This window comes from Sander lucioperca, chromosome 18, assembly GCF_008315115.2.
Source record: "Sander lucioperca isolate FBNREF2018 chromosome 18, SLUC_FBN_1.2, whole genome shotgun sequence".
Taxonomy (NCBI): Eukaryota; Metazoa; Chordata; class Actinopteri; order Perciformes; family Percidae; genus Sander; species Sander lucioperca.
Genome location: NC_050190.1, coordinates 9,942,600 through 9,969,463, shown reverse-complemented (window position 1 = coordinate 9,969,463; position 26,864 = coordinate 9,942,600). Strand labels below are relative to the sequence as shown.

Sequence of the window (26,864 nt, the reverse complement as noted above, 5' to 3'; positions counted from 1 at the left end):
AAATTTCCTAAGTGTGTTCATAGTGGAATTATATGCAATGCTGATGGCAGTACAATGGACTGAACAGATTCAGAACCAGAAAGTGTTGATATGACTCTGTGTCAGCTATCAATAGTATTGGGAAAGAGTCATCAAAGAGTCGACAAGACCTCGTGTATGATATTCTTCTGGCAATTAGAGATGTGAAAAGGAGAGGGGTAGAAATATCATTCATTTGGGTCCCAGCTCAGGTATTGCAACAAATGAAAAGGTTGATAAGTTGGCCAAGGAAGCTGCTCAAAAGGAAATCATAGATGTCAACATTAATCTATCTAAGGCGGAGGGTAAAAGTATTGTGTGGCAGGGAACAATTTTAAAATGGCAACAGCTCTGGGAGCAAGAAAACAAAGGGATATGGCATCTATTCTCAATATCTAGGAAAGTAACTGACTCAGTTAATGTTTGTAAAAGAGGGGAGGGTAGACGTAAGGAAGAGGTTATTATTTCTAGAATGAGGATTGGTCACACGTTGCTGAACAGCACTTTATTTATTTTAGGAAAACACCAGAGTGGCTTGTGTTCATGTCAGGAACCTGAGACAGTGCATCATGTTTTGATTTCTTGTAGAAATTATGACCGACAAAGACAAGATCTACTCAGAGAATTGCGAGAAATTGGTTTGGAAGAAGTATCTCTGAAAAGTATTTTAGAAGTAGGGTCAAGCGGGAGGGGAAAACGTTGTTTGTTTTTTAATAGTCACTGGGCTGTATAACAGGATATAGTGCACTACGGTGCTAGTTCCATAGATGGCAGCAATGCAACTTTTTGCATGCCGGCTGCCGTAAAATCCCAAAGAAGAAGAAGAAGAAGTTGTTGAAAATATGACATATGTTTTAACCATACATCCATGGTTTTAAAGCTCATAGGTCGGATATTGACTGTTTAACGAGGTTGCAGGTACGGCAATTAAAGGCAGGTTAGCTTTACTTTGTAGGCTTGACTGTCTGAAGGTGGTACGTCGTTGAGTTAGCTAGCTAGCTATGACTCTTTCTGTTTTGGCTTTGTGTTGACTGATAGAAGGACTTGATACGACAATTTACCAGCGTAACGTTAACTAACGTTAGGTTAATGTTTAGCTAACGTTAATGCTCGAAATTCTAGATCTCCCAAAAGTTATCACCCTGCCCTTCCATTTTTAAATAAAATGAGAGGGTTTATATTCTTCATATTTTCTCAGAGTCTGCTTGGATGCTGCATGAAGGTGGCTGCTACACATTCCACCCCAATAGTGACAATACATTTCCAACAGAAGAGTTGGTTAAACTTCCAGGTCAAACTATTTTAATGTCTAGGATGATGTAACAGATCTAAAAGTGACAAGTCAGTATACTTTTAGGTGCAGAAATACAAGCAACCACAAGATGTCACCCTTGGGCCTTTAATGGATTTACTCACATCTCCCCTGTTGTCTCTTTATTTCCCCTATATTATTTTCAAACAGGGTGTCATCATGTGAAGATGTCTTCATTAGTGGCCTATGAGGATTCAGAATCAGAGGATGATTATCTTGATCAAACGGAAGAGGGAGCATCAGTTTCTGTCCAAGCTGGAATTCGTGAACAAAACCAAGAAGTCAGGATGTGTAATTTCTCTGAGGTAATGAGCCCTCACAGCTTCACTCCTGCCCATGACAGGTCAGTTTTGGAATATCATGGAGATGTCTCAGAAAGAAGCAGTTCTTCACTACACCCACATTCACAGCCACAGAGCTGTTCTGACTGGGAAAGAAAATATCGCAGTGACAGGGCAGCACAAGAAAAACATTTTAGAGATACTGCAGCTCCTCTGAGTTTACCTGCGATTCAGGAGAAGATCTCACTATTGCAGACCATACCTCCTATACCACAAAGTTTTAGTGATGGGTTGAACTCAGCAAAGAGACATCACTCTGGTGTCAGACCGTACATCCCCAAGAGACAGAGACTTGCCACTTTAGTAGAGACAGTGGACCCAAAGTACCCAGCAGAGCAAGTCCCAGGGAATCAGACCAGGGAAAGCCAAATTCTTTCCGACGTGTCGGCGAGAGTAAAGCCTCATCTTGCCCACAAGCCCGGCGCTGCAGGGATACCGAGGAGGCTTCTGATGAACCTGGGAGGCCACCAGGGTCCAGTCAACACAGTGCAATGGTGTCCTGTGCCTCATCTCAGTCATCTGCTGCTGTCTGCCTCCATGGACAAGACTTTCAAGGTAATGAGCTACAATAAAACTATCACTGACTTCAGAAATGATGCAGGTTGATACTTAGCCTTGGAACCTATGAAATTAATAAAGAGGGGATTCATTGCTTTTGTAGTGCCATACTGTAGGCTTTCACAATTCTTTTTTTATTCGATTCAAACTGAAATGTAATTCAAGATATAGATATTCAGATTTTCTATGTGGTAAAATGTGTCCTCATTTCTCAAACTCCATTTACATGGACACACAAATCCATTTATCAGTATTTTTTCAGGCAGCTGCCAAGTGCATCGGGGAGGTGTAAGGGAATAATCGCTTACCTGACATTCATAGTAATTGGCGCAGAGTCGCAGGCAGTGAGATAATATCTGCCCTGCTGCCTCGATTTATAAATGTACCACAAACCACTTTCTTAGAACCATATCTGTCACTGTCAGTTAAATGTATGTCAGGACCCATGGGCTTCCTATCTGCCTCTTTCTCAGTCTCATTCTTTCTGATGATCCCGCCCCCTTCTTTTCTGTATTTCACACCTGGAAAACAATCCTTCATTTCCAGACTGTAAAGGTCAAGTCATGCAGGTGTCTGCCAGTGAATAAAATATTTCTATCCCAGTATGAAACCACGTACCCCACCAATATCCTAAGAGGACTCAGAATAATTAATGGTTTGAATATGCATGAAATTATTTGCATAATCATAAAAGTGCAGCAGTATGGCAGCCACCTCTTCTGGCACCTGGAAAGGGCGGTTTGAGCAGATGGTGGAGACGAGGAGGAGAAAACTTGGTTGTTTGTATGCAAGGATTTCTCTTCTTCTCTATCTCAGAGTATCCTAACCAGATGTTTTCTGTAAGACCAATGGATAGATGAGCATGTAAAATACTACGTATCTGTGAGACATTTTGCTCAATTTGAATGGAGGTCATTTTTTTCTCTAAATGTCTGCACTGACCTCAGAGGTATTCAGCCTCCACACAGTAATTTAAGTTAGCTATTTAACTACTGGCAATGCACGCTTCAACTGGAATCAAACGTGATTTAGACCAGAATTGTAGGATTATGAGGTGATATGAAGATTTTATTCTCATGATGGTGACATAATCCTCATGGTTATTGTCCTGAAATAAAATTAAAAACATACTGGAATTCAATGACTTAAGATGATGGCATACAGTATATGTACAGTAAGGGTAATAGTTATTTAAACAAAATAATCTGCTCACTTTTATTACCTCTCACTGTGTTTCAGTGTAAATAATAAGTAAATAATATGACTGCAAATATACTGCAAACTGCTATGTAATAAACTGCAGATAGTCATAGCAACAATACTTTAAATTCACACTTACCAGTTAACTCTCATTAATAAAACCTAACCTTTGATTAAACTAACCACACATTTGAAAACATGTAAGGCTGCAACTAACAATTATTATCATTATCAATTATTTGTAGATTTCCTCTATTTATTGATTAATCATTTGGTCTACCCCTTACAATATATTAGCCTATAGCCCAAAGTGTATCATTGCTAGTTTTGTCTGATCAGTAGTCAAACACTCAAAGATTTCATTCAGTTTACTTTCACATATGACATGAAGAGCAACTACTTACAATTGTGAATCTGGAACTAAGACGTTTTTTATTACATTTTTGTTGGAAAAGTAACTTGAGTGACTAATCAATTATCCGAATAGTTGCACAGAGGCGCCCTAGTAGCCTGCTGGTAAAGGTGCATTCCACATAACCACAACGTCTACTGTTTGATTACCTTTGACTTTTGTTCAACCCAATAGTCCAACTTTTGTGTTTGATAAGTGCTATGGTATGAGTACAATAATACTAATAAAAATTAGTTTGGCGTTGTTCATTTTCTTGTATTGCGGCAGCTTATCATACATTGTTGCTGTATCGATTATGTCTTTCAGCACTCAGACTACAGCTATTCTTTTCTGTTCTCTTTGGCTAATGACAAAGAAGGGACACACCCTATGAAGTCTTAACACTTTCCCTCTTCTTCACCAACTCCCTTCAGGCTTCCACCTTCTCCTCCTTCATCCGGTCTGTCAGAGGCAGAGTCAGACTATCATTATTCCAGCTTGTTTGCAGCTGTTGTTACAATGGCTACGGCAGGTGTAAGGCAGCAGTTTTAAGTTTATAACACGAATAACAATTTAGTTTTAATTACCGAGAGTTATTTAGGAAGCAGATTACCCCAATGAGTCATCTGCATGGATCCGCTCTGCTTGTCTGTTAAGTGGCCGTGAAACTAAAGGGGATGCAAATAAACAAGTGTTCATTTTCACCCATGCCCAGGTCTCACATCGTACGCTTTTTTTTGCAATTGTGTGTGCATTGAATGGTGCTGTTATGGTGGACATCATTAACGCTGTCATTCATTGGAGACAGGGCTTAAACACCATGCTACTTTATCAGACTTGTTATGTAGAAGTCTGTGTTTAGTTGAATATTTTGAAGCTTTTGTGATTATAGATGCTATCATCAGTTGTTAACAGATTTTCATGGCACCTTGAGATGGCAGTGTTTCCCTAAGCCTAAGATCATACAGAGAAGTGGCATATCCTGTTGCACAATGAATGGAAATATTCTTAATACAGTAGATGTTTCACTCCAATATTTCGCTTTTTGCGATCAAAAGTAGGCCTCTCTGTGTGTGTGTGTGTGTGTGTGTGTGTGTGTGTGTGTGTGTGTGTCTCTCTCTCCCAGTCGTTTTTTTCTCACCCTGAAGACATCTCTGGCATTCTGTTTGTTAAACTACTGCCTGCTGGATTGATATGTCAGCCTCATAGACAGGGGGTCCATCTATCTTTCCCCCCATCTGTCTCCTGTGGGAGATGTGGTACAGAACTCCTCAATGTGTTTCTTATTCTGTATGGAGAATAGAGCTTTAATAATGAAACACAGGGAGAGGCAGAGAGGGATCTGCAGTGCCTCACAGATCTTCAAAGTATGGCCGTGGCTATGCCGGGGAACCAAAAAGTACTTCATCATTACTTGAATATACCTCAGTCAGCACCCGACCAGACCGCCAACTGGATTTTAGGCTGGGCTTCATGGAGAGGCTTTTGTCTTTTGACATGTCTGACAGAAAATCCTACTCTTTTTCATCAGGAAATTGGATGAAAAGCATGTCGCAATATTGACCAGCCGGTTTGCCAAGTGATCTTTTTGAAGCACAGTGCGAAAACACCACAACAATGATGAAAGACATCGCCAACATAAAAACAATCAGGCAGATTAACACTTCACTGACAAATGACTGTCTGCTTTATTAGGCCTCTTTTTGCACTTTATTTGCACCATGATAAAACATTTTAAGCCGGTGTTAGATACTGTAGTCATGGCAGTCACAACTAACAGAAGGCAGCTGGGTGCTTTTCTCTTCTGCCCTCTCTATAATCAGGGAAACCTCAAACAGTACAAAACCATTAGAGCCATTACACCCCACGGGGAATTGATTTACAGGCACACTCGGTAATTAGTTTGATTAATTCTTTATAAAGGTTGTCTTTGCTTTTAAATTCAACTAATAAGTCAGATTTGTATACGTACTATGCCAATCTATCCAGCAGCACTTTGCTGAGTAATTTAACTTTTGTTTCATTAAAATAGAATTTAGAGGAGGAAGGCTTAGATTATATCTTTGTCAGCTTTGAAAAAAAGACATTCATCAATTCTCTTTAACACAGGAAAGATGTTCCATTCTTGAGGAATCATTGAATGCATCACCTGCAAAGGTATGGTAGACAAAAATGACTTTTGTTCGAGAGAGCAGTGGCCGCAAACCAGGCCTTGTATATTTGACTCTCAGTAAACTGCCTTGAAATGCCGACCTAAGCATGCAGGTCCTTTCTTCTTGTTCGATTGAAGAAAAGCACAGTGTGTCAGTGCCCCCTAATGTCTTCTCTCTGTCATACTGCATTTCATTTCATCTGCTGTTTGTTTGAGGTGTAAAGGATGCAGGGGTCAGTGTCAACCTTTAGCCTTTTAGCACACCTACACAGTATCTTTTTTTTCTTTTCTTTTATAGAGCATACAATGACTGAGCACAAATGAAATTACTATTATATAATCTTGCGTTCTGAATCTTACAATTGCTTTACAGTTTTTGCCAATTGCTTACACACTGAAGGTGAATGCTTAAACTAAAGCCCCAAAACCTGAACTCTTGGAACCAAAAATACAAACACGTTTTCTACTTTGCACTTTGTTTGCAATTCTGCAACACCCTTCTTGCAAAACACTACACACTGTTTCTTACATTAGAAAATTTGTTCAAGAATGAAAACTCTTGCAATCATTGGGAAAACACGTATCTACACTATCTGAAATTGGCAACACACCCACACACCCAACACATAGACAGTAATTGAACACCAGTCAGTCTGTGCCTCAGCACTACAAACCGACCTCAGGTACACTCGGCCCCTTACTCCCCATTTCTCAATCTAATTGAGGAATTCTTTTTGGCTTGGCGTTGTAAAGTGTACGACTGCCAATCACATATCCGCATGCCTCTTCTGCAAGCAATGGAAGAGGCTTGCAATGCGATATTTCCCCTGTTGTCTGGCCACGGATGATATTGCTTGTGATTTGAATGAGGTGATGTGGCCACTGACCAGACCCTAACAGAAGGCAGGATCCATAAACCATCTACCTTAGCCTTTACAAAACTATTTTTTGTTTGCCATTGCACTGTATGCAGTTATTTTATTGTTTGTTTAAAGTAACATATTGTATTGATTACTGTAATGTAATTCTACTTTTCTTTGTGTTTTATGTTGTAAAAACCTTCTGAAGCCTTTCTATTTTTGCATTTATTGAAATGTAGACGTTCTGTACTGGAACAATCTTTCACAGAAGCCTGTATGAGAAAATAGGTGTACAAAGTACTAAAGAGGGCCGTGTTTTGTATAAAGTAAATCAATGTGTTGTTGCTGATTTGAAAGAGTAATTCAAGTGGTGCATGTGTGTATCGTTTTGTTGCAAAAAGGCTATTTTGAAAAAGGATTGTTTCATCTTGACATAGAAGTGAGATATTTATCTCCAAGTGTTATGTCTTGGCTTGGCTTGTGTAAATAGTTTTAACACAATGAGCAACATTCATTGTGTAAGCAATCGGCAAAAACTAAACTCAATTACTTTCTGTCAGTTCAAATTGTTCAATATCACATTCTGTATATTTCATGCAGTAAAACTGCAAAAGCTTTCTTCCAGAACGGTTTGAGCTTGTGTACACAGTCAGTAACAGTGACTTTGTTGCTGCATTCTAGGTGTGTTTGTGACTTTGGTTTGATGTGCGCGATGTGCCCATGTCTGGCAGGTGTGGGATGGAGCAGAAAGCGGGAGATGCCTGAGGGTTTACACCTGCCATTCGGGAGCTGTGCGTGATGCCTGTTGGACCCCCTGCGGGCGTCACCTTCTCACTGGCTCCTTTGACAACACGGCTGTGATCACAGACGTAGAGACGGGTGAGAAGCAACACTTCTTTTTGTAGGTCGGATGAACAGAGCGTCACATAACGAACGACTGAAGTCGCCTGCAACTGAACGCAACATTGGATGCAATTTTGCATGTGTCTACAGGCCATGTACACTAAACTACAATGACTGTGGTGTAGGGCTGGGCGATATATCGATATTATATCAATATCGGGATATGAGACTAGATATCGTCTTAGATTTTGGATATCGTAATATGGCATAAGTGTTGTCTTTTCCTGGTTTCAAAGGCTGCATTACAGTAAATTGATGTACTTTTCTGAACTTACCAGACTGTTCTAGCTGTTCTATTATTTGTCTTTACCCACTTAGACATTATGTCCACATTACTGATGATTATTTATCTAAAATCTAAGTGTGAAGATATTTTGTTAGAGCACCAGTTGTCAACCCTAGAATATCGCCGCATATCTGATTTTCTCCATATCGCCCAGCCCTACTGTGGTGTAACCTTATATTTTCCTAAAATATTGAAGTTATAGTTATATACTTAATTGAAATTCAGTTGTAGCTGCTTTTTAATAGACATTTTGTGAATGTTGTGGCAAAACAAAACGTCTTGGCAATTTTACTTCTTGCTTATTTGTGTGGAGTGGCTTTGAAATGCCATGGCGCGCTCTCTCTCTCTCTCTCTCTCTCTCTCTCTCTCTCTCTCTGTAGACGTGAAGCATTGCAGGGAAACCTTTTGAAATCCACATTTCTAGAGCAAATACATCATGACCGGTCGACTCCTCCAAGTGCACGAAAATCTGCAATGATGCTATAGTCTCATTTAGGGATGAGGTTGATCCTCTAAATTAGGTTCTATGGAGGCTACACATCCGCTTCAATGGAGATGGTCCCTAATATGGGACACCACTCTTTTTCTTTCTCTGTATCTCACACATAGACATACATATACAGTACACGCTTACAAAGAAAGCAAACATTAATACTTAATGAAAATTTCTTTTTTGTCTACCTTTTACAAAATTCACTTTGAACTGCCGGCTCATTGTGTTTGCTGGCCCTTTTGTGTGCTCATACAAACCATTGAAGGTGACATTGACAACTGATCAATAATTTGGTTTGCTTTGGAAATGCTATGCTTTGAGGCCAAGCATACATTTAACAAGCATGACAGAAAAGATGAGAACCAATCACACAGACGATCTACAACAGGGCAACTGCTTGTTCAGCACTTCACTCATTTCCTTCAACTGAAACAATTAATTAATTTTTACACAGCTGAAAATGTTGGTAAGAATAAAAAGACTCAGATTGAAGAGTCACCAAGAATCATCTCAAATTCCTTACATTTGTCCCTTCTGTCCATTCACCAACATTAAATATGCTGCAGTGTTCATGTGTGTAGGAAAAGACCTCAAAGAGGCTTAACAGAGTGAGGTTGAATATACAATAGACATTGTTTTGAAGCCCCTGTGGCATCTACATCTCTAGGGTCAACACATAGCTGTGATGACTTGCTACCGTTTGCACTTCCCCTCTCAGCATGTCTGTCAATACTGCCAATAAAGCCTACGGATATAAGCTTGGCCTGCCCATTAAACACACAGCCAGCTCCAGGAAGGGGATCGATAATGGATACATCACCACAGGAGCAGCCACCATGACCTTACAGTGCAACGTCACAAACCACAACCATAAACAACCGTAAACCGACAAATATTTTGGTCTTATACTTTGGGAGACACGGGTGCCTTGCACAGTGCTGTAGGATGTTCCATTGGTGTCAAACTGGCAGCTTTGAAGTAATGTCCGACATCCAAAGAGCCCTCACAAGTCAATCCTGCCCTAATCTCTCTATGTCTCATGATATTTTATTATTCTTATTTATTTTCTTACTATTATTATTATTTATTTGAAAAAAAAATTTAATAAACCACATTGCTGAGAATGAGGGTTTGAGGATGTCTTCTGGCACTACAGAGCAATAAGCATTCCTATGGCAGCACGAGATGAAGAAATTTTCATTTAGTTGCATATTAATATGGGAGTTGGGAATTCCTGACCAGTTTCTGCCTAATTGTAGTGCAATTGTTGTGTTAAAGCGAAGACCTTGACACTGATATATTAAAAGCAGTCACATTCAAGCAGTGAAAAGAACATAGAGGCCAAGCTGAATCATTTGTTTCATAATAATTTCAATACAGACTGACATACCTACGCTACAACTCCCATCTTTCCAGAGGATTAACACATATGACACACTCACAACAGGGCTGCACCAAGGTGCTGGCATCATTATGACAATGGTATTTGAAAAATTAATGAAGCTCCCAACATTCATGCCGCACAACGCTAGATCTACCAAGAATGATGGGACACTGAGGGAGCTGAGTGTTTGCCATATCAGACTAATCAGGATGAATGTGATCTTTACGCACTTCACAGTAATGCAAAGGCTCTCAGCTCTAACATGGAAGGCAGCTGGGGCTATTCTGTTCAATTGAGCGCTCTTTGGAGATGTCTGCGGGCCCTTTAATGATCAGTGAGAGTCTTGTTGGACACATGACCCCAATTTCTTTTTACCACAGCATCGCAAACCAAATGCTGCACCAATTGGTATGTTTAAATAGAAATGGAATTATAAAGGAGCCTATGCATTCAGAATGGTGTGTGGGCCCATTTTCCTTGGCCGTCTTTGTAGTTGTTACTGTGTCCAATTTAATTTGTAGAATCTTATATCCACTCCCAGTGGACCACAGGCAGGCTGTCACAGCTGAATAGCAAAAGTAGAGTGAGAGGAGGATATAAAGAGGGAGAGCAGGTTAAGAAGTATTATGTAGAGGAGAGGAAGAATGCGAGAGAAAGAAATCAAAAGAGGCAGACTAAATTCAGAGGAGAAACAGAGAGAGCATGAGTTGGGGAGTGGAATACATGAATTTCATCTGGAGGGCATTACTGTGAAGTTGCAGCTGTTGTCCAGCGCTTTCACGGCTGTCCTTGGAAAAGCTGATTGAGGCTGGCGTAGGAAAATATGCCCATATATACACACAGGCTGCCACAGGTTGAAGTGTCAGTTTGTGCATGTGATTGCAGAACCCAAGTCTTCTGTCCAGATCCCTTCAGACACTGGCAGAAAGGAGATCATTCTTGCTTTCCAAAAACCAATAATACATAAAGATTGTGCAGGTACTAGAGTGAGCTTGTGTGTTGCCCCTCCACCTCCCTTTGACTTTGCAGAGACATATTGCGATGAATGTAGCGAAAGGCTTCAACAATAGTTCAGGTGTATAACGGAGTTTTACATTATTGCAATGTATTATTTGAGAATGAGCTACAAGCTGCAATGTGCCAGAAGTGCAAGGGCAAAATAATATGTCGCATTGGGGGTTTGACACTGGGGGTCATCTCACAGAAAATAGTTTTTTTAAAAAGATGTTAGCCAACCATGCAATCCATGATACAAAGTGCTCATTCTTTTTCAAAATAAATAAATAAAATCAGTATTTGTACTAGAAGTACACCCTAGGCTTCTAGCTTAATATGTTGACGTGGGACAGGACTTTGCTGCCGTTACTTTTGCTGCTCGTCAATAATTAAAAAACAAAACAACACATTTCACATATCATTGCTTTATATATTTTAGTAAATGTCCAAAATAAAGTCATGTTGACTTGCAGTAACTAAAATAAGATCTACTTGTGAATTTAAAAAATGAAGTGTAATGTTCTTAACAGTGGTTCTAAGCTATGTTCTGCATAACCTTTTAAATATTAACAAGAAAACATCAGTCTTTTGGGATTTTGGGACCTTCTACTTTATGTAATCATCACCTAGGTTATGGCATTAATGAGACTGATCCAAGAGTTGTAATTGATATAACTTCCTATAAAGTTTAAAATATTGGCAACATGTCTGGGGTTTCTTGTATTTTCTTCGATATTTTTCATTTTACCTGTTTGATACTTCGTTCACATGTTCAGAGAAGTAACCCGTACAATGTGGCTGTATAAACACAGGAACCTTAAGCACTGCAGCCCAGGAGACAATGCATACAGCAGCAGCACACACTGAAGCATGTATTCCAAATGCCCCCGGCAAGCATATGTGCATTTTGTACCTACTTTGAAAGTCGCATGTTACAGTGGAATTAGTCTGTTAGGTTGACACAGGTTTTACTTCTTTACTAGCCACTAGTCACTAGACTGTCCCATTTAGAACTCACTTTAGTGCACATGTAATTATAGTAAAGACATTGGTATTTAAAATAAATATATACAGTATATGCTGTGACAATGATATGATTACAAAGCAACCAACATGAAGTGGGATGTTTTTTTCCCATAGTCTGTGCATTTGGTGTTTTTGAAGCTGCTTTATACTTGAACTATTTTTACTTTTTCAGAGTCCCATCTCCCTGTTCCCGCCAGGAATTAGGCCTTATACCCTTAGTGAATGTCAACCGTATTAAAATGTGCAACACAACAAAAGTGTTAACTGTTACCCTTGTGCTTTTACAAAATTCCAAGTATGCAGACGTTGTACTCTCCTTTTATGCTGGGTATCAATGTGAGGGTGCTAATTGAACACATGGCCATTAAAAAAAACAGATTTATGCATTCATTATCAAGGTAAATTTGCTATTACAATGCGTAAACACCTCCTAAATGTAGCTAAAGGTTAGTCAAAGTTTGTCAGTGTTTCAAACTAGTTACAAATATGTCATATTAAGCCTATTTCCAAAATATTATTTTTAGTAATGTGTTTCTAACCTTTGCTTATGTTGCAGTGACAGCACTCTGCTTTGGTGGATCCAGTAATGAGGCAGAATATCCATTTCATACCAGTTTCCCCCCTAATGTCCTCTGTGATGTAGTCATCCACTGTGTGTGTCAGCTCTACAGCATGATCACAGTTCTTTCAGGACTACAAAGTAAACTATCGTGAGTAGAGGGACAGATCACTGCAGTCTTCCCTTATCTCCCCTCTCAAGCAAGCAAATTAATCTTTCTTAATTAAAACATGACGAAGCCCTCTTTATTATGAGGAGAATGTTGATTTCTCATCGCCTTGCCAAACACGAGTTTTAAATCTCAATGACAGATCTTCTCCGTATCGCCACGGGTAAGCCAATTAAGCAGGAAGTGTGAACCCGACGAAATTGCCTGTTAAAACTTTGGTTCAATGCGATCGAATTTGGGAGCATGCTAGTACGCCATTAAGTGAAAGAAGGTCCATTTTGCTGCAGTTTATTATCTGTGACTCATTCCCCTTTCTAAAAAGACTTGGTAGGAACATCCTGGAACAAGTGTGAAATTAAGTGCATTTATGTTGTGGCCTAAGACTGTTTTGGATGGGGTTTTTGTTGTTTGTTCGATGAATTAATGAGGAGGCGTTGAACCCTGAGGTGTTCTACTTTACATAGCCTTTGACAGAGCTGCTGGCTAATAGTCTGGCTTGGCTCCTCAAGTTGCCTTCTTCATCATTTTCCCAGGAAACTAATTTTTGGTCGCACCCTGTCATTCTTAATTTTATATCAGCCCCCCAGTGTTTTTGTTTTGTTTTTAAGTAGGACATTTTTAAATTAATTTGAGATAAAGCCGCCTCTAGCCCAAACAGTGTTTTATATTCTAGTTTCTCTTATCATCTTCATGTCTTTGTTAGTTTAGATGATCTTTTTGTCTTGAGCAAATGTTTAAATCAAGCAGCTTTTTAGACACGTATGATGGGCTGCTGTCTTGAAATATTCCAGACACGCTCTTGCAAACGTGCTGCAACCCGCACACAGAAGCTGTCTTAGAAGAAGCAATCTTACAGATTTTTGGTCACTCCCATAGCCCCCCATCATTAAAATATGTTAGAGACAAAGAGTTGAGTTGTTATACTGCTCTAGGGCAACTATAATGACAAAAATAGTTTCACAAGAAACTGTCCGTGGTCTATCTATGTGACGTTTTTTTTGTGACAGAAAGTGTGATCAAAAACGGATGGATGTAGCCTGTAAACAAGCTCACGTCCTGCCTCTGACCTGAATTGATCACAGAAAGCTTTTCATCCCTTCACTTTGACATCATTCCTTCATGTATTTCAGAAGGTACATTGAGTACACAGGAACACTTTTCAGCAGCTTACAGCAAGATTTACAGGCAATGGCACAATTTAATTATACACAATGTTTACTGCACAGGAATGGAATGGGCGGATTGGATCCTCATATTGCACTCAATTAATAAACCAACGACAGCAGAACTTGCATCTCGATAGAAATGTATGTTGTGTTCAGTTTAGTCTTGACAGTTGAGATATGTAAAAATGTGTGGCTTTTTATGTGGCACAAACTGCAACAGTTTGTCTTCATTCATTAGTTAAATAGTCTGAAACGTTTTATTCTTTTTGCAGGCAGAGCATATTGGTTCTTTCTGACAGATGTGTGTAGCAGCTGCAGGAGTGATACTCCTTGGGCAGAGATTAAACAGCCCTGTCAGCCCTGGCGGCTCAGGGAAATGTCGGTGCCCAGAGATGACAGAAACCAGCCAGGGGTCAGAATTGAGCTGGGAACGAGTTCCTTGGTGCTGATTAGGCAACATACTCAGGTCTAAACACTGCATGCTCTCACGTATATATACACCGTCAGGATGTTGAACCCAGAAGCATCACTCTTTCTTTACTAGGTGCATCACAAATGAAAGCAGTGCTTTCTCTCCACGCCAAAGGCTTCATGTTCAAGTCTTAAATGGTCAAAATGTCAACATAGTGTGGTTTCATGGATCTAGATGATTATAAAAGAAATATCTTTTATTGTCAAATACTCTACCTCTGGAAAAGATTACTTACATTATTACAGGTAAACAAATACAGTAGGTTCAGGTTACTTTATTTGTACCCGTAGGTAGATTTGTATTATTACAAATACAAAAATTGTATTTGTATTATTTTGTACAATATATGGTGAATGTACTTTAGATTTAAGTAATATGAAGGATGCGGTTGGTGAGTTGCCCTAACTGCTTTTGATTGTTCTGTTTCCTGTGAATTGTATCTTTAGGTCTGATAGTGATGTGCAAACAATAATCATGACGACAATATGGGAACCCTGCTAAAAAGCAAAGACACTTTTTTCCCCTTGATTATTATTAAATTCTCGACAAATTGATTAGTCGACTAAACGTTGCTGCTACTATCCCTGATACTGGATGTGAATGTATGTAGCCTCCTTATTGTTGGAGGTTATTTGAAAACATTTAAAAATAAAGATAAGTTATTCATTGGAAAAAGAAGTAGGCTATCTTTTATGTTACATCAGGATTGAAAGTAACTCTGTATATGAGTGCAAGATGTTGCAAATTGCTCTTGTGTTAAGAATCTTAGCTTTTAGCAAAAAAATATAAATGTTTCCATCATACTTAAGTTTTGTAGTGTATAATCCAAGTGTTCACTACTGACAAAAGATGATAGATCTTGTTTTTTTAATCTCTCTCGCTCTTATTTCTTCTTGTCTGTAGGGCAGCAGGTAGTGAAATTGGACAACCAGTTCAAAGTTATGTGTGTGGTCCTGCATCCCAGCAACCCAGACGTATTCCTGTGCGGAGGTTACAGTTCAGTGGTCAAGGCCTGGGACTCTCGCAGCTGCAAGGTCAAACTAATTAACCTCCCTACAGTAGATTTATAATTTTTATTGACTCTGGTTCACAGACTATTGCTTGAACTCATACATCCAAGGCAGGAAAGCTTTGAACACATGCTCCTCATCTATAAGCTCACTCCTGCACACTCAGAGTTACACACAGGTACAAGCATGGTAGTGCACATTTGGCGTGCACAATGACCCACGCTTTATTTCATTAAAAGGATAATATTGCCGTATGCATAGAAGCAACACTGCAGGTTATCGCAGTAATTGTTTAAAGCAAGTTTTAATTTCATTCAGGACTCATAAATTGTTCCCGTGAAGCTGCAACCTAGTATTGCTATTAAGCCTAATGGACTGTTTTATATGATAATCCTATTCACCTCCTCAGAATCTGAATGTGCACATGTTATTTTCCCCCACGGCTAGTCGTATCGCTTCACTGCAGGGTTTAAGATTTAATACAGCAGGGATTGCTTCCGCCAGTAGGTTTCAATGTGAGTTGCAGAGCGAGTGTGGACCAGTCCTCGGCAAAAAGGTTAATGCTGTAGCGTGGCTGCCTGTCAGTCTTAACCTTGCCTGTGTTTTTCTTGCTTTGGGATGAAATACCCCCTCTAGACAAAAAAGGGCCAAAACCCACAAGCACAACATTAAACCATAAGCTGGAAATCTTTCCAAACAGACTCATAAGGTTGAACTAGATGCATGAGATTGCTCTGCCATGTTATGTTAAAGCTCATTGACGAGAGTTAAAAGTTTGGTTCAAGTTGCAAAGCAGAAGGAGAGCAGTTAAAGTTGCAGTTAGGGGTCAAATTGTCCCATATAGATTGTAGCTGCTAGCTGTTTGCTCAGTAGATCTGAAATGAAACCTAATCTGATTTAAAAAAAAAAAAAAAAAACACCCTGTGAAAATCGTATTTGATAAGACTGAGCTAATAAAGAAAGGTATTTAACCCAGGGGTTAAATTGGGCCGATTTAATTAAATTGCTGTGGCCATTACACAGCCGTAAGATCGAGAGTACGCACATGGCACATGTGGTAACTTCATTTCAACATTTTCCACTGCAGATGAACATTAAAGTTTACCTAAAGAGGCCACGTAAACATCTGATTTTGATGGGCTTTATTTGGTTGTTAAATATAAGTATAAAAGATGTTGTTATGACACTGCTTTACCCTGATAGTAGCTTGACTTACTTTGTTTATACTCTAACAACATTAGTAGAAGCATTAGTATAAGTGCATAGAGCAAGGAAAGTGACTTTAAAGGAAAAGAGCACTGACACACTATACCACTGTCGTCATCTTGTCATTCTGCCTTGAAGGCAGAGGTCCATTTTTCCCTCATTCCAGTTCATTTCTCTTCTGAGCTCAGTAACCTTGAGCATTGTGTATTCCAACTAGAAGAATACTGTGCTATAAAAGCATCATAGATAGCATTAATTCTAACTAAATGTAATTGTGTTAAATGTGATAAATAACTACTTGAGATTTTTCACACACTACCACTATATGGTAGATTTCCATGCTTTTAAGAACTTTCAAGGTCTTGATGCTAATTTGTGTGTGTTTCTAGGTGGTGAAAATGTACAAAGCAGGGATCCAGCAGACCCTGGACATCCTGTTTCTGAAAGGTGGTGTGGACTTTATAACGAGTTCTGACTGCGTGAGTAGAGACTCTGCCGACCGCACCCTTATCGCCTGGGACTACCAGACCACAGCCAAGGTCTCCAACCAGATCTACCAGGTAAAGAAAATATGTGTGTGAATGAGAAAAAAATAGCCCCTGAAAAAATACAGTTCAGATTGGCACATGACGTTGAAATTATCAGCTGAAAGGCTTAAAAGCAGTTTGAATTTTAACAGGCAAGTCATATTTCCCATTTAAGGTTAATTTCTGAAAAGATGTGAAAAGCCAAAGTTGGTAATGAGGCATGTGGAACTGGCATATTTTGACATTTACAAAGTGCTGAAGGGTGTGTGCCTTACTGAATAACCTTTGTGCTGTGTGTGTGTCCTTGCATCTGTGTTTCTGCCATTGAATTGAGCATTTATTGCACAGTCGGAGTCTTCTGAATTCTTCATACTACTCTTAATATGTAGGCTTGACAAAATAACCAGACATACAAACCATATAATACAACAACACATACTGTGTCCTCCGAAATGACCATAGTAGATTGATTGCATTATATTATAAGGAACATAAGGCTTTTTCAAAATAATGGTCTAGTTGACATGCAGCTGACTTCATGGTTAGTAACAGCAAGAAAAGGTCAAATAATGAATTAATTTCCCCTCTGGATCTTCTCTCCACTCGTTTGGCCACCAGGAGCGGTACACGTGTCCCAGCCTGGCTGTCCACCCACTGGAGGAGTCCTTTGTTGCCCAGACTAACGGGGACTACATGGCGGTGTTCTCCTCCCAGCAGCCCTATAGAATGAACAAGAGGCGGCGATACGAAGGACACAAGGTCAGTAACGACTGTGTGTGTGTGTGTGTGTGTGTGTGTGTGTGTGTGTGTGTGTGTGTGTGTTGGGGGGGGGGGGGGGGGACGCAGGCCTGATCAATACAGAATGTACACATATACAAACAACTTCAGCAACATCCCACATGTACGCAGAACTGTGCAAAGGTAATAGAATAAACCTATACACACACATATGAAATGCTCATTGTAAATACACAACACATAGTTGACATGTACCATAGTTTTCTCCGCAGCACCCTCCCCCAAAACAAACACACTAATTGGATACAATATTTCCACTGAGGGAGGCAAACGGAGGCAGAATATGACATGGCAAATATTATTGAAAGCATGTTGAGCTGCTACATGGTGTCTGGTTTGTTGATTCAAGAAAGATCCAGAGATGGACAGGAAACAAATTGGTATCTCACATACCAGTGTGTCCTGTGTTTTGTTGGTGGCTCTGAGGTGAAAAACGCAACATTTCAAATCAACAAAACAGAAAATGGAGCATTCCAGAAAACACAAAGACATTTCATTTCTGAACCTTTTTCACATTTTCTTCATTATATACTACTTTGAAGCAAACTAACATAGTACATGTGTTGTGCAACCAATCAGTGTATCACACAACATTATACAGTCTATGCACACAACCTGTACTGTAATTATAAATACTTTATTGCAGCCTTTATTGATCAACAATAACTACAAATAAAGCATAAGTCAAGATTTCTTTCAAGTCTAATTTGACACAATACTCGTTAGTCCATATGTATATTAAGTATTATTAATTAAGAAAGATATATTAAAGGTGCTCGAAGCGATGTGACGCGTTTTTTAGGCTACAACATTTTTTGTCACATACAGTAAACACTATCCGTGAGCTGCCTGTCCACTGTAAAAAAACGCGGTCTCTGTAGACAGCCCAGGCTCTACAAACGCCAACAAAAACAAACTGGCCAACCTGCACCACAACAAAGAGTGTTCCAGCCAATAACCGACAAGAAGGATTTTGGGGTGGGGGTTGGGGGGTTAGTGCCATGGATGTATTAGTGTGCGGAAGGGAGGGGGAGGGGACGAGATGAGGAGATGGGAGGGGCGAGCTTGTTTGACAATACTTTGAATGTCAACAAGAAGTAAGCACCTTTTAAGAAAGAGTTATAGGTTGCTGTAAACATTTCTCATCCTGTAGAGATCCTTCCAAATGAGTTTCAAGTGTAATGTAAGAGATAAGGGATGAAAAATGAAGCATTCTGTCTGTTAATTCAGTGAATTAAATTAAACTATCAACTCTAATGGCACCAGAGAAAAAACAACCCATGCACGCTATTCTAACATTTAGGCTACCCAAGCCTGTCAACTGGTTCAAAATCTAGTTATTATGCTGATGTTAAAATAGCTCTTGGTGGAAGGTTAATGCATTGTAATTGACACATACATTCTTGTTCTAGGTGGAGGGATACGCAGTGCAGTGTGAGTTTTCTCTGGATGGAACTATCCTGGCCTCAGGAAGCTCCACCGGCTCCGCTCACTTCTACGATTACCACAGCGTTCGTATGCTGCACACTCTTCACGCCCACAGCCAGCCTTGCCTGTGTGTTTCTCAGCATCCCGTCCTGCCTGCCACTGCGGCCACCTGCGACTGGGCTGGTGAGATCAAGGTCTGGCACTAAGGCCTCTGAATGAACAATATGGACTAAAAAAGGCCAAGAGAAGATTATACTTAACTGAAAAATAATGTGCACATCCATCTTCAAGACTGTATCTCCCATAATCTCTTGGCATAAGATGATAAGAACTTGGCAAATAATGCTGGATGTCAGCAAATCTGCTATCTACTGATGCCTTTGAAAAAAATGTTTTGTGTGTATCTTGTAATGTTCTCACATTATTTTAAAAAAACACCCACATCACTTCCATTGATATTAACTTCTCTATTGTGTAAATGTTATTGCAAGCATGTTTTTCATATTTGGCCCATCTTCAGGGAAATCGGTGAATGATGCGCTGGATTAGATAAAACAGAGTGAACTATTCTTATGAGTTTTTATTCTAAAGTGGTAGGTGGTGGAAAAGCAGTCTATGTGCACACACACACACACACACACACACACACACACACACACACAAAACCTAAATGCTTTTATAGTCAGCTTTCCATTCCAAAAACAGCAAGAGACTTCATCATCATGTTCTTGTCAAAAAAGAAAAGTAAAAAAAATCTCTTTGGGCATTTTCTAATCAGTAGTGTTTTTCATTCCACATTTTGCATACGCATCACTTTCCTCTATGCCTTTTTGTTCTCATTGCTCTGATATGACATTTTATTTTCACACTGACAGCATAAAGCATCACATAGAGAGAACCAGAGAACTAAAGAAAATACGCAGACATCTGTCAAAACATTGCCAGGTTCTTCCCAAATCCTGCCCGTCAACAACAGAGCAGTGAGGTGCAGGCAAATGCTGGTGAGTTTATTCAGTATCTAGCAGAGGAGTCCTTAAAATACAACTTTGCTGTTTGGCGCCCAAGGAAATTCCAATGGATCAGTACTTTTTCTAGCCCGTGGCGTTGTTTATACTGTATATTAGTTTAACTGACATTGTTATTGTCTTAAAGGACCACCAAGCAATTTGTGAAGCCAAATGATAATTTGCACGTGCTAAATGGGGAAAGCTACTGCTGTTTGTAGTCGTCTTTCTGTTTTTTTTTTGCTGGCTAGCAAGTCAGATACTGAAGATCATTAATGTTTAAACAAATTAGAGATAATGAAACAAAATGGCCTCTAAATACCAAAGAATAAAGTTCAAGACCAACAACGGCAGAAAACCACGGTGAACTTTGGAGGGCCTCTTTAGAAAAGACATGTTTGAAGATTGTGTTGCCTCGTTGATGTTCAACGGGTAAGTAACTAAACTTTTAACTTGACACATAAATCTTCACCATTATGCTAATAGATGTCTGTTTAGTGTTTAAACTGTCACATTGGGTGTTTAAGACAGTGGGGAAGAATCTTTAGGTCACCAGATTAAAAAAAATTAATAAAAAATAAGTTGAAATCAACAAAATTCAACAGACACCTTTCCTAAGAAGAGTTGGGCAATGGCAAAAGACCAGCATAACAAAATAAAATAAAACAACCGAAAACCTGAACGAAACTCTTAGTGCCAGTCAGAACATTTCCCCATGAGATAAATAAACCTTAATTGTGGCCTCACAATGCTGAATAATGTATAAAGAATACAGAGGAGTGTCTACAATCAGTTAAGGAAGTCAATTTGAATCGCGACAAATGCATCAAGAAGGTCGAAAACTATCCGCACTGCAGATCAAAACATCTCTAGGATCTTAAGGATTTACATTTCTTGAAATAAGTAATGTAAAACAACAAAGGTCATGATGTATTTCCCAACACTCATCTTTATTAAGTAAATAAACATACAGCAAAAATATATAACCATGCATCAGACGGACAAATATGTTGACATTTAAACAGCTGGCCTGTTGTTCCTGGAACAAGGCTGGAGGTAGAACAGGACAGAACCGCTTCAGCCTCTTCATTCAGGGTCAAAACATTCGATAAATATAACATCAACTGAAACTGGATAAAAAATAGTCAAAGTGTAATAACAATTGTATATGTAGTATCTATATTTCTTTTCATACATTATGTCCGCAACAAAAATACAATATATCCTCTTACTCCCTCTGTACATTGATTACATTTAATTCCAAACCTTTTTAACCCTTTAGATGTTTATTGTACCAAATAAGAATATGATTGGAGACTTTGTGTGTCATGTGTGCAATTTCACTTTCATAACATGCCAAGGTCAAAAAGAAGAGTGAGTTTTTAAATCTTTAAAAAAAAAAAAAAAAAAAAAAAAACAGCCTTAAGCCAGTTCCCAGATCTGCAGGAATGGGAGAGGTAGAGGCATGGACTTCCAGAAAAATCTATACGCGACTGCTCAAGGGCAAAGCTGAGTTCCCATTATTTAGCTTATCCCTTTCGCCATTCCTCTCAGATCTGTAGAGCTACGCAGGCAGGAAGAAATCCTTCAAGAACTATCATGCCAAAGGGCACACACGTTAGAACATTGTTGTTTTCTAGTATCTAGAAATCTAGTGTAGTATATATGGGGACGTTTTCCCCCCCCATCTATACTAGTAACAAGAACAGATGGTAGCATGATTGTGGGGCAGCAGGACAGCCCTTCTGCAACTCTTTATTTAACATAAGGCAGTCTTGTTATATTTTTTTTGAATTCATCAACAGGACAGCATGTCTTTGCCACTTTATATGTTCGCATATATACATGCACAGTGTTTTCTCTAAAATAGCCTAATTGAGCATGCTGGTTTGAAAACAACACACTGTACATGTTTGTCTTTAATCAGTCGTTTCATACCCCCTTCTCAGTCCAACTTTTTGAGCATACATTGCAGAACTGCCAGCTTGCCTGGAGAATGTTACAATTAATCTCTCCTGAAAACCAGAAGATCCAGCACTTTTTGTTTTGTGCAACTAGTGCTATCAGGGTTTAAGAGTTTGTATCGGGGTAGACATTTGGCTGCGTGTGCCAGATTTTTAGACAGGGATTAATCCTCATAGTCTTGAACTAAAAACAAATTTTAATGGAGAGCTCCACTGAAAAATATCCCCAGTCTAAGAACGGACTTAATCCTTTTCTAAAGAAACTGGCCTGTGTGTGTTATGTCTGACAGGAAGAGCATACGCTGTAACAGTAGTGTATACGTACAGTAACAATACAGAAGATAATACAGTATGTACACAGTTATTGTAAAGGAGACCATTCTGTCCACTGAACAGGATTAAGGCAATTTCACAAGTTTCCTGGTATGAGGGTAACTACTTTGGAGCCTCATATTAATACAAAAATAAGAAAAATCCCAGCTAAAAATCTCACAGTTCTATTTAACCATTTCTACTGAATGTATACATTTCTTTTGTTGTTCACCTGGCAACGTATTGTTATTATCAGGAGTCTCTTGCTATAAATATAACATAGCATTTACGTAAAATACTTTTTTTTAAATATCTCTTGTTTAGCCAATTTTGAAGTGGTTAGTAAGTAGCGTTTACAGATAATGTGCCCATGAGAAACAATTTAGCTGGAAATTAGTTTTTCCATCTTATTTATATGCATTATATATCATGTATTTTGTTTAAGACAAAATAAAGCATAAATATATATTTTAAACAGCTTGCAGTCACCATATAATGGATAACCTTCCTTCTCCCAAACATGTTTAATTAAGCCACCCCATTCAACACGCTTTAGTCCATTATATTATTATTAGAGCAGGAATTAATGGTCTTTTGCTGGTTTTACTAACAGTACTTAACACCAAAAAAAAAAGAAATAGCCCAGTATGTTCATGTAGCCGGGTCTGTGTTGTATTTCTTAGAGAAATTCCCGGTGGCTTTAACTATCATCATTGTCATTGAAACAAAAACATACTGAATAGCTGGTTTTAGGTAGCTACACCGTATCATGACATACAATAGAAAAAGTGTTGAAGACTGCATGAAACGTGCCTTGGCTAAGAGATACATAAAACAACAACATCTTAATATCCCATCACACCAAGTATGTGTTTGCTGCTGGGGATTTTTGAGACAGTACAGTACAGTAAGTTAGGAATCATCATCATCATCATGCATAAAATGAAGCGCTCTCTGTCTCCGCTCAGTTCAGCAGCGTACCGTATAGCTGTGCCTTGGTCAAACTGTCCTTCCTGGTCAGTCCTGTGCTGCCAAATTTTTGGTATCTTGGAGAGGTCTTCTTTGGGAGTGCGGGACCGACACTGAGAGCGGAGCTGGAGCTCGGGCGAGGCCGGACGCTCGGCCTGGGGCTGGGGTAGTGTTGAAGACTTGAGGCTTCGAGGGAGCTTTGGTGTAAGGACTCAGCTGAGCTGTCTGCACTCAGATTTACGTAGTCCTTGGCACTACTTGCTGCTGTTGCTCCCCCACCGCTCTCCTTCTCTTTAGAGCTCCCTGAGAGGAACAAACTGCACTCGGAGTCCTGACTGTCCTCCTTGGCTCTATATAGCATAGACGTTTTCTCCTGCTTATGATGCTCCATGGGTTTCTGACTGCGGTTGGGCGAAGGGGGACCCACAGAAAAACACTGGTCCAGCACGCGGCTGTGGAAGACGTCATCTCCTTCTTGAAAGCTGCTGTAGAGAGACCCCTTGACCTTGCTGGAGGGTCCCATAGCAAAATGGCGCTCAGAGAAACTGTATGGAGAGACACGCCCTGGGATATTAGGGTAGGATGCGAACGTGTTGATGTCTTCCACGCTGAGCTGTCTCCAGCGGCTGCTTAGGTCGTCCTCAGGGACCTGGATGTCACCTTGGCTGTCCAGAGCTCCTCGACGAGCCTGGCCCAGTCCAGTTGTGGACCCCATGCTGTGAGAGGAGGCCAGGCGAGGGGTGCTGGAATGGTATGGTTCACTGAAGCATGAAGCCGTTCTTGTGTACCCTGGTGAGGTGCCCTTCTGCGGGCTCCTGGGGATCACCATGTGCTGGATGCTGAGGGACTTGGGGAAGCTTGGGCTGTCTTTATCATAAGAAGACATGCTTTTGCGCTCATAGTCCCCACTGCCACCATCTCGCCAATCCATATAGAGACCCTGGTGTGAAGAGGATAAGGTGCTGCTTGCAGTACGCCCACAACCACCACCACTAACTCCTCCCTTCTCGTCTGATGCAAGACTGAAGCTAGAGTAGGAACTAGAGGCAGGGAGGCTACCAGTGCCGAAGTCATCGTGGTGGTGGAATGAGGATGGAGGCTCATGGTTAGAGAAACTTTCAGAGTGGTAGGTCTCTTCATCTGGGTTGCTGTCAATGGAGTTCTGAGCGTCAAGCTGGAGCAGACCGGTGCCGTGGAGGTCGACACTCTGCCTACGCTCTGTATCTTGCCATCGCTCAGGGCAGTAGAGAGCCGTATCGCTACAGTACAGGTCAGATGTTTTATATGAAATGCGGCGGTTCAGGTGATCATTGCTACCTGTTGCTGTAAGAAAGTCTCCATCCTGTGGCTGCGGGCTGGGTGAGCGTGTTACAGGGCAACTGCTTCCTGGTTCGGGCTTTTCCAGGACCTTGCCAATTATGGATGTGGGCACGGCATCAGAGTAATTGGAGTGGCACCTTGCTATGGAGGCGCTGCTACCCCGATTATGTTTATCCATGTGGGAACTGATGCGTTCCTGCAAGTCCAGCGGCAGCTAAGACAGACATACAAAGAGACAAAAGAATTTTGATAAAGATGGGAAGTTAAAACAAAAATCTACACAGAGGTTTTTTGTGATAGCTGCTGAGCCAATCTTCAGATTTATCCAGAAAAGATCACTAAAAATAGACTTCCTCAACGGCCTTTTCCTAATTAGTTATACAATCAACTTGAATCTGTTCCTCAAACATATGCATTGCTTTCTGTGTCTGCACTGAAAGTATTTTAGAGCCATTCCTCCAGGATTTGAATCTATATTTCTGGTTTAGAAAGCAATTTATTCTCGCAAAGCTCACACAGTCCAGACCAGTTTGTGTATCTCAGTGGAATTGCACTACTAGGCCCCTCTAATGAACTTGTCAGAAAATTGTTGTACACAAGCTATTTATTTATTTGTATGTTTGCCTTTCTTTTCACCCAACACAATTTTCTTTTTCTTTTTCAAAAAAATATTCTGTTGTTTCTTTACTCAACTTTGTCATTCCATAAAATTGTATTAATGGGAACATTAGTAAAAATAAGTATTTTTTGGACACAAATATTTTCGTCTTTCAAAATAATTGTGTCCTCTCTTCCATCTGTTTTTCTGTCTCTCTTTCTTGATCTTTCTTCCTCTCTTGCTGTCTCACTCTTACACAGACAGACAGAGACATAATCTGTTTGATTGGCTCATGTTTTAGAAAACTGTTCCCGTCAATTACAATTTCTTTTTATTAAGTTGGTCAGTAGGAACTGTTCCTGACACACTGAGTCCTCTCTTTTCTCCTCCCTTTCTTTATCCTTTAATCTTTCTCCTCTTGCTCCACTGCCTTCACAAGTAAAAGGCCTCCCTCTCTCTCTGTCTTTCTTCCGTCTACCATCAAACACATATCAATTCCACAGGGAACAGCTTAGATTCAAATTAAACCAGTGCTCCGGGTCTCCAGCTGGGAATAGAAAAAAAGATAAAATACTGACTTGGCTTTGTTAAGAAATAGAAGCTCGCCTCGGCAACCTGCATCTTTTAAGTCTGAGCTATTTTTAGCAGCCGTTGCCTCTCTCAGAGGGAATAGAGATGGAAAGTAGGTGAGGCTGTGGGGGGAAGTACAAAATGATATACAGTGTGTGCTCCAAGTAAGCTAGCTCAGCAATAGCTGCTATCTGAGGCATCTTAATTAACAGTCACACAGTGTTCATCCACGTGAGAGCATGAACATGTCCACAGGTCTTCCATTTATTGAAATAATTGGTTTAATGGCGTTTGATGGAAGTTATTATGTTAGTAATTCTAGCAATTCACAGCCACTCTGAGAGCTATTTCCTCAAAATACTCCACATGTGGGAGAGGTTTTTCTTTTGCATGTTTTATAACCAAATATTTATATTGAAAGTGAGAGTGTAAATTCAGAAAGAAGAAAAAACACATTTTTCCTCTTACAAATAAAACGTTGAATTTGTTAGCAATAAAAGCAACGCACCATCTCTCAATTAATTGTTTGTCGAACCTCTCCCCCTTATTTACTTCTACTGTTGCCTGTTGAATGTTTTCACAGCACATACAGTTGACTATAGCATAACAATGGCAGATTTACCACTCCAACATTAGCAGTAATAAAAAAAAGCGTCTTCAACTCACGCATAAGTGAACAAAAGCAGTTTTCATTTCTAGCCTCCAACTGTGGATTTTGTCAGTTGAAAAGACAACTGTCACTGGCAAATTTTATCAGGGGTAGCTAGCTAAAGCAAGCTAATGCTAACACTAAAACTCCATGAGTTGTTTGAAAACTGCCTGCAGCGGACTTTAATGTTTCCAGGTAACTTGTTTTACAACCAAAAGCCTGT

The 26,864-nt window shown here is 39.8% G+C and overlaps 2 protein-coding genes across 4 annotated transcripts in view; one reads left to right on the top strand and one right to left on the bottom strand.

Moving 5' to 3' along the window:
• Window positions 1-401: 401 nt before the first annotated feature.
• Window positions 402-21,648, top strand: wdr25 (WD repeat domain 25). 2 transcript variants are annotated; one of them, XM_031281825.2, is made up of 8 exons: window positions 402-936; window positions 1,481-2,226; window positions 5,930-5,977; window positions 7,564-7,711; window positions 15,190-15,320; window positions 16,892-17,062; window positions 17,648-17,788; window positions 19,240-21,648. In XM_031281825.2, the coding sequence occupies exons 2-8, from the start codon at window positions 1,498-1,500 to the stop codon at window positions 19,459-19,461; spliced, it is 1,590 nt and encodes a 529-aa protein (XP_031137685.1). In that variant the 5' UTR covers window positions 402-936; window positions 1,481-1,497; the 3' UTR covers window positions 19,462-21,648. The 2 variants fall into 2 exon arrangements, with proteins under 2 accessions (XP_031137685.1, XP_031137702.1); XM_031281842.2 differs by lacking the exon at window positions 5,930-5,977.
• The window catches only part of LOC116037782, a 68,772-nt gene continuing 57,020 nt past the window's right edge, over window positions 15,113-26,864 (bottom strand). The window contains exons 7-8 of one of the 2 annotated variants that reach the window (XR_004101948.2): window positions 23,025-25,038; window positions 15,113-15,125 (exon numbers count right to left, since the gene is read on the bottom strand). Coding sequence is in view for 1 of the 2 variants with exons in the window: in XM_031281813.2 (XP_031137673.1) it covers window positions 23,500-25,038 (1,539 nt within the window). In the remaining variant the exon portion in view is untranslated. Of the gene's footprint in view, window positions 15,126-21,188; window positions 25,039-26,864 lie in introns of those variants that run through there. The other variant, XM_031281813.2, reaches the window with a different exon arrangement.

Excerpts from the sequence above, each read along its gene's own strand:
- wdr25 (XM_031281825.2), top strand. The coding sequence starts at position 1,498 with ATGTCTTCATTAGTGGCCTATGAGGATTCAGAATCAGAGGATGATTAT. Across the intron at positions 15,321-16,891 it reads GGGACTCTCGCAGCTGCAAG|GTGGTGAAAATGTACAAAGC; the intron begins GTCAAACTAATT and ends GTGTGTTTCTAG. Across the intron at positions 17,789-19,239 it reads GGCGATACGAAGGACACAAG|GTGGAGGGATACGCAGTGCA; the intron begins GTCAGTAACGAC and ends TTCTTGTTCTAG.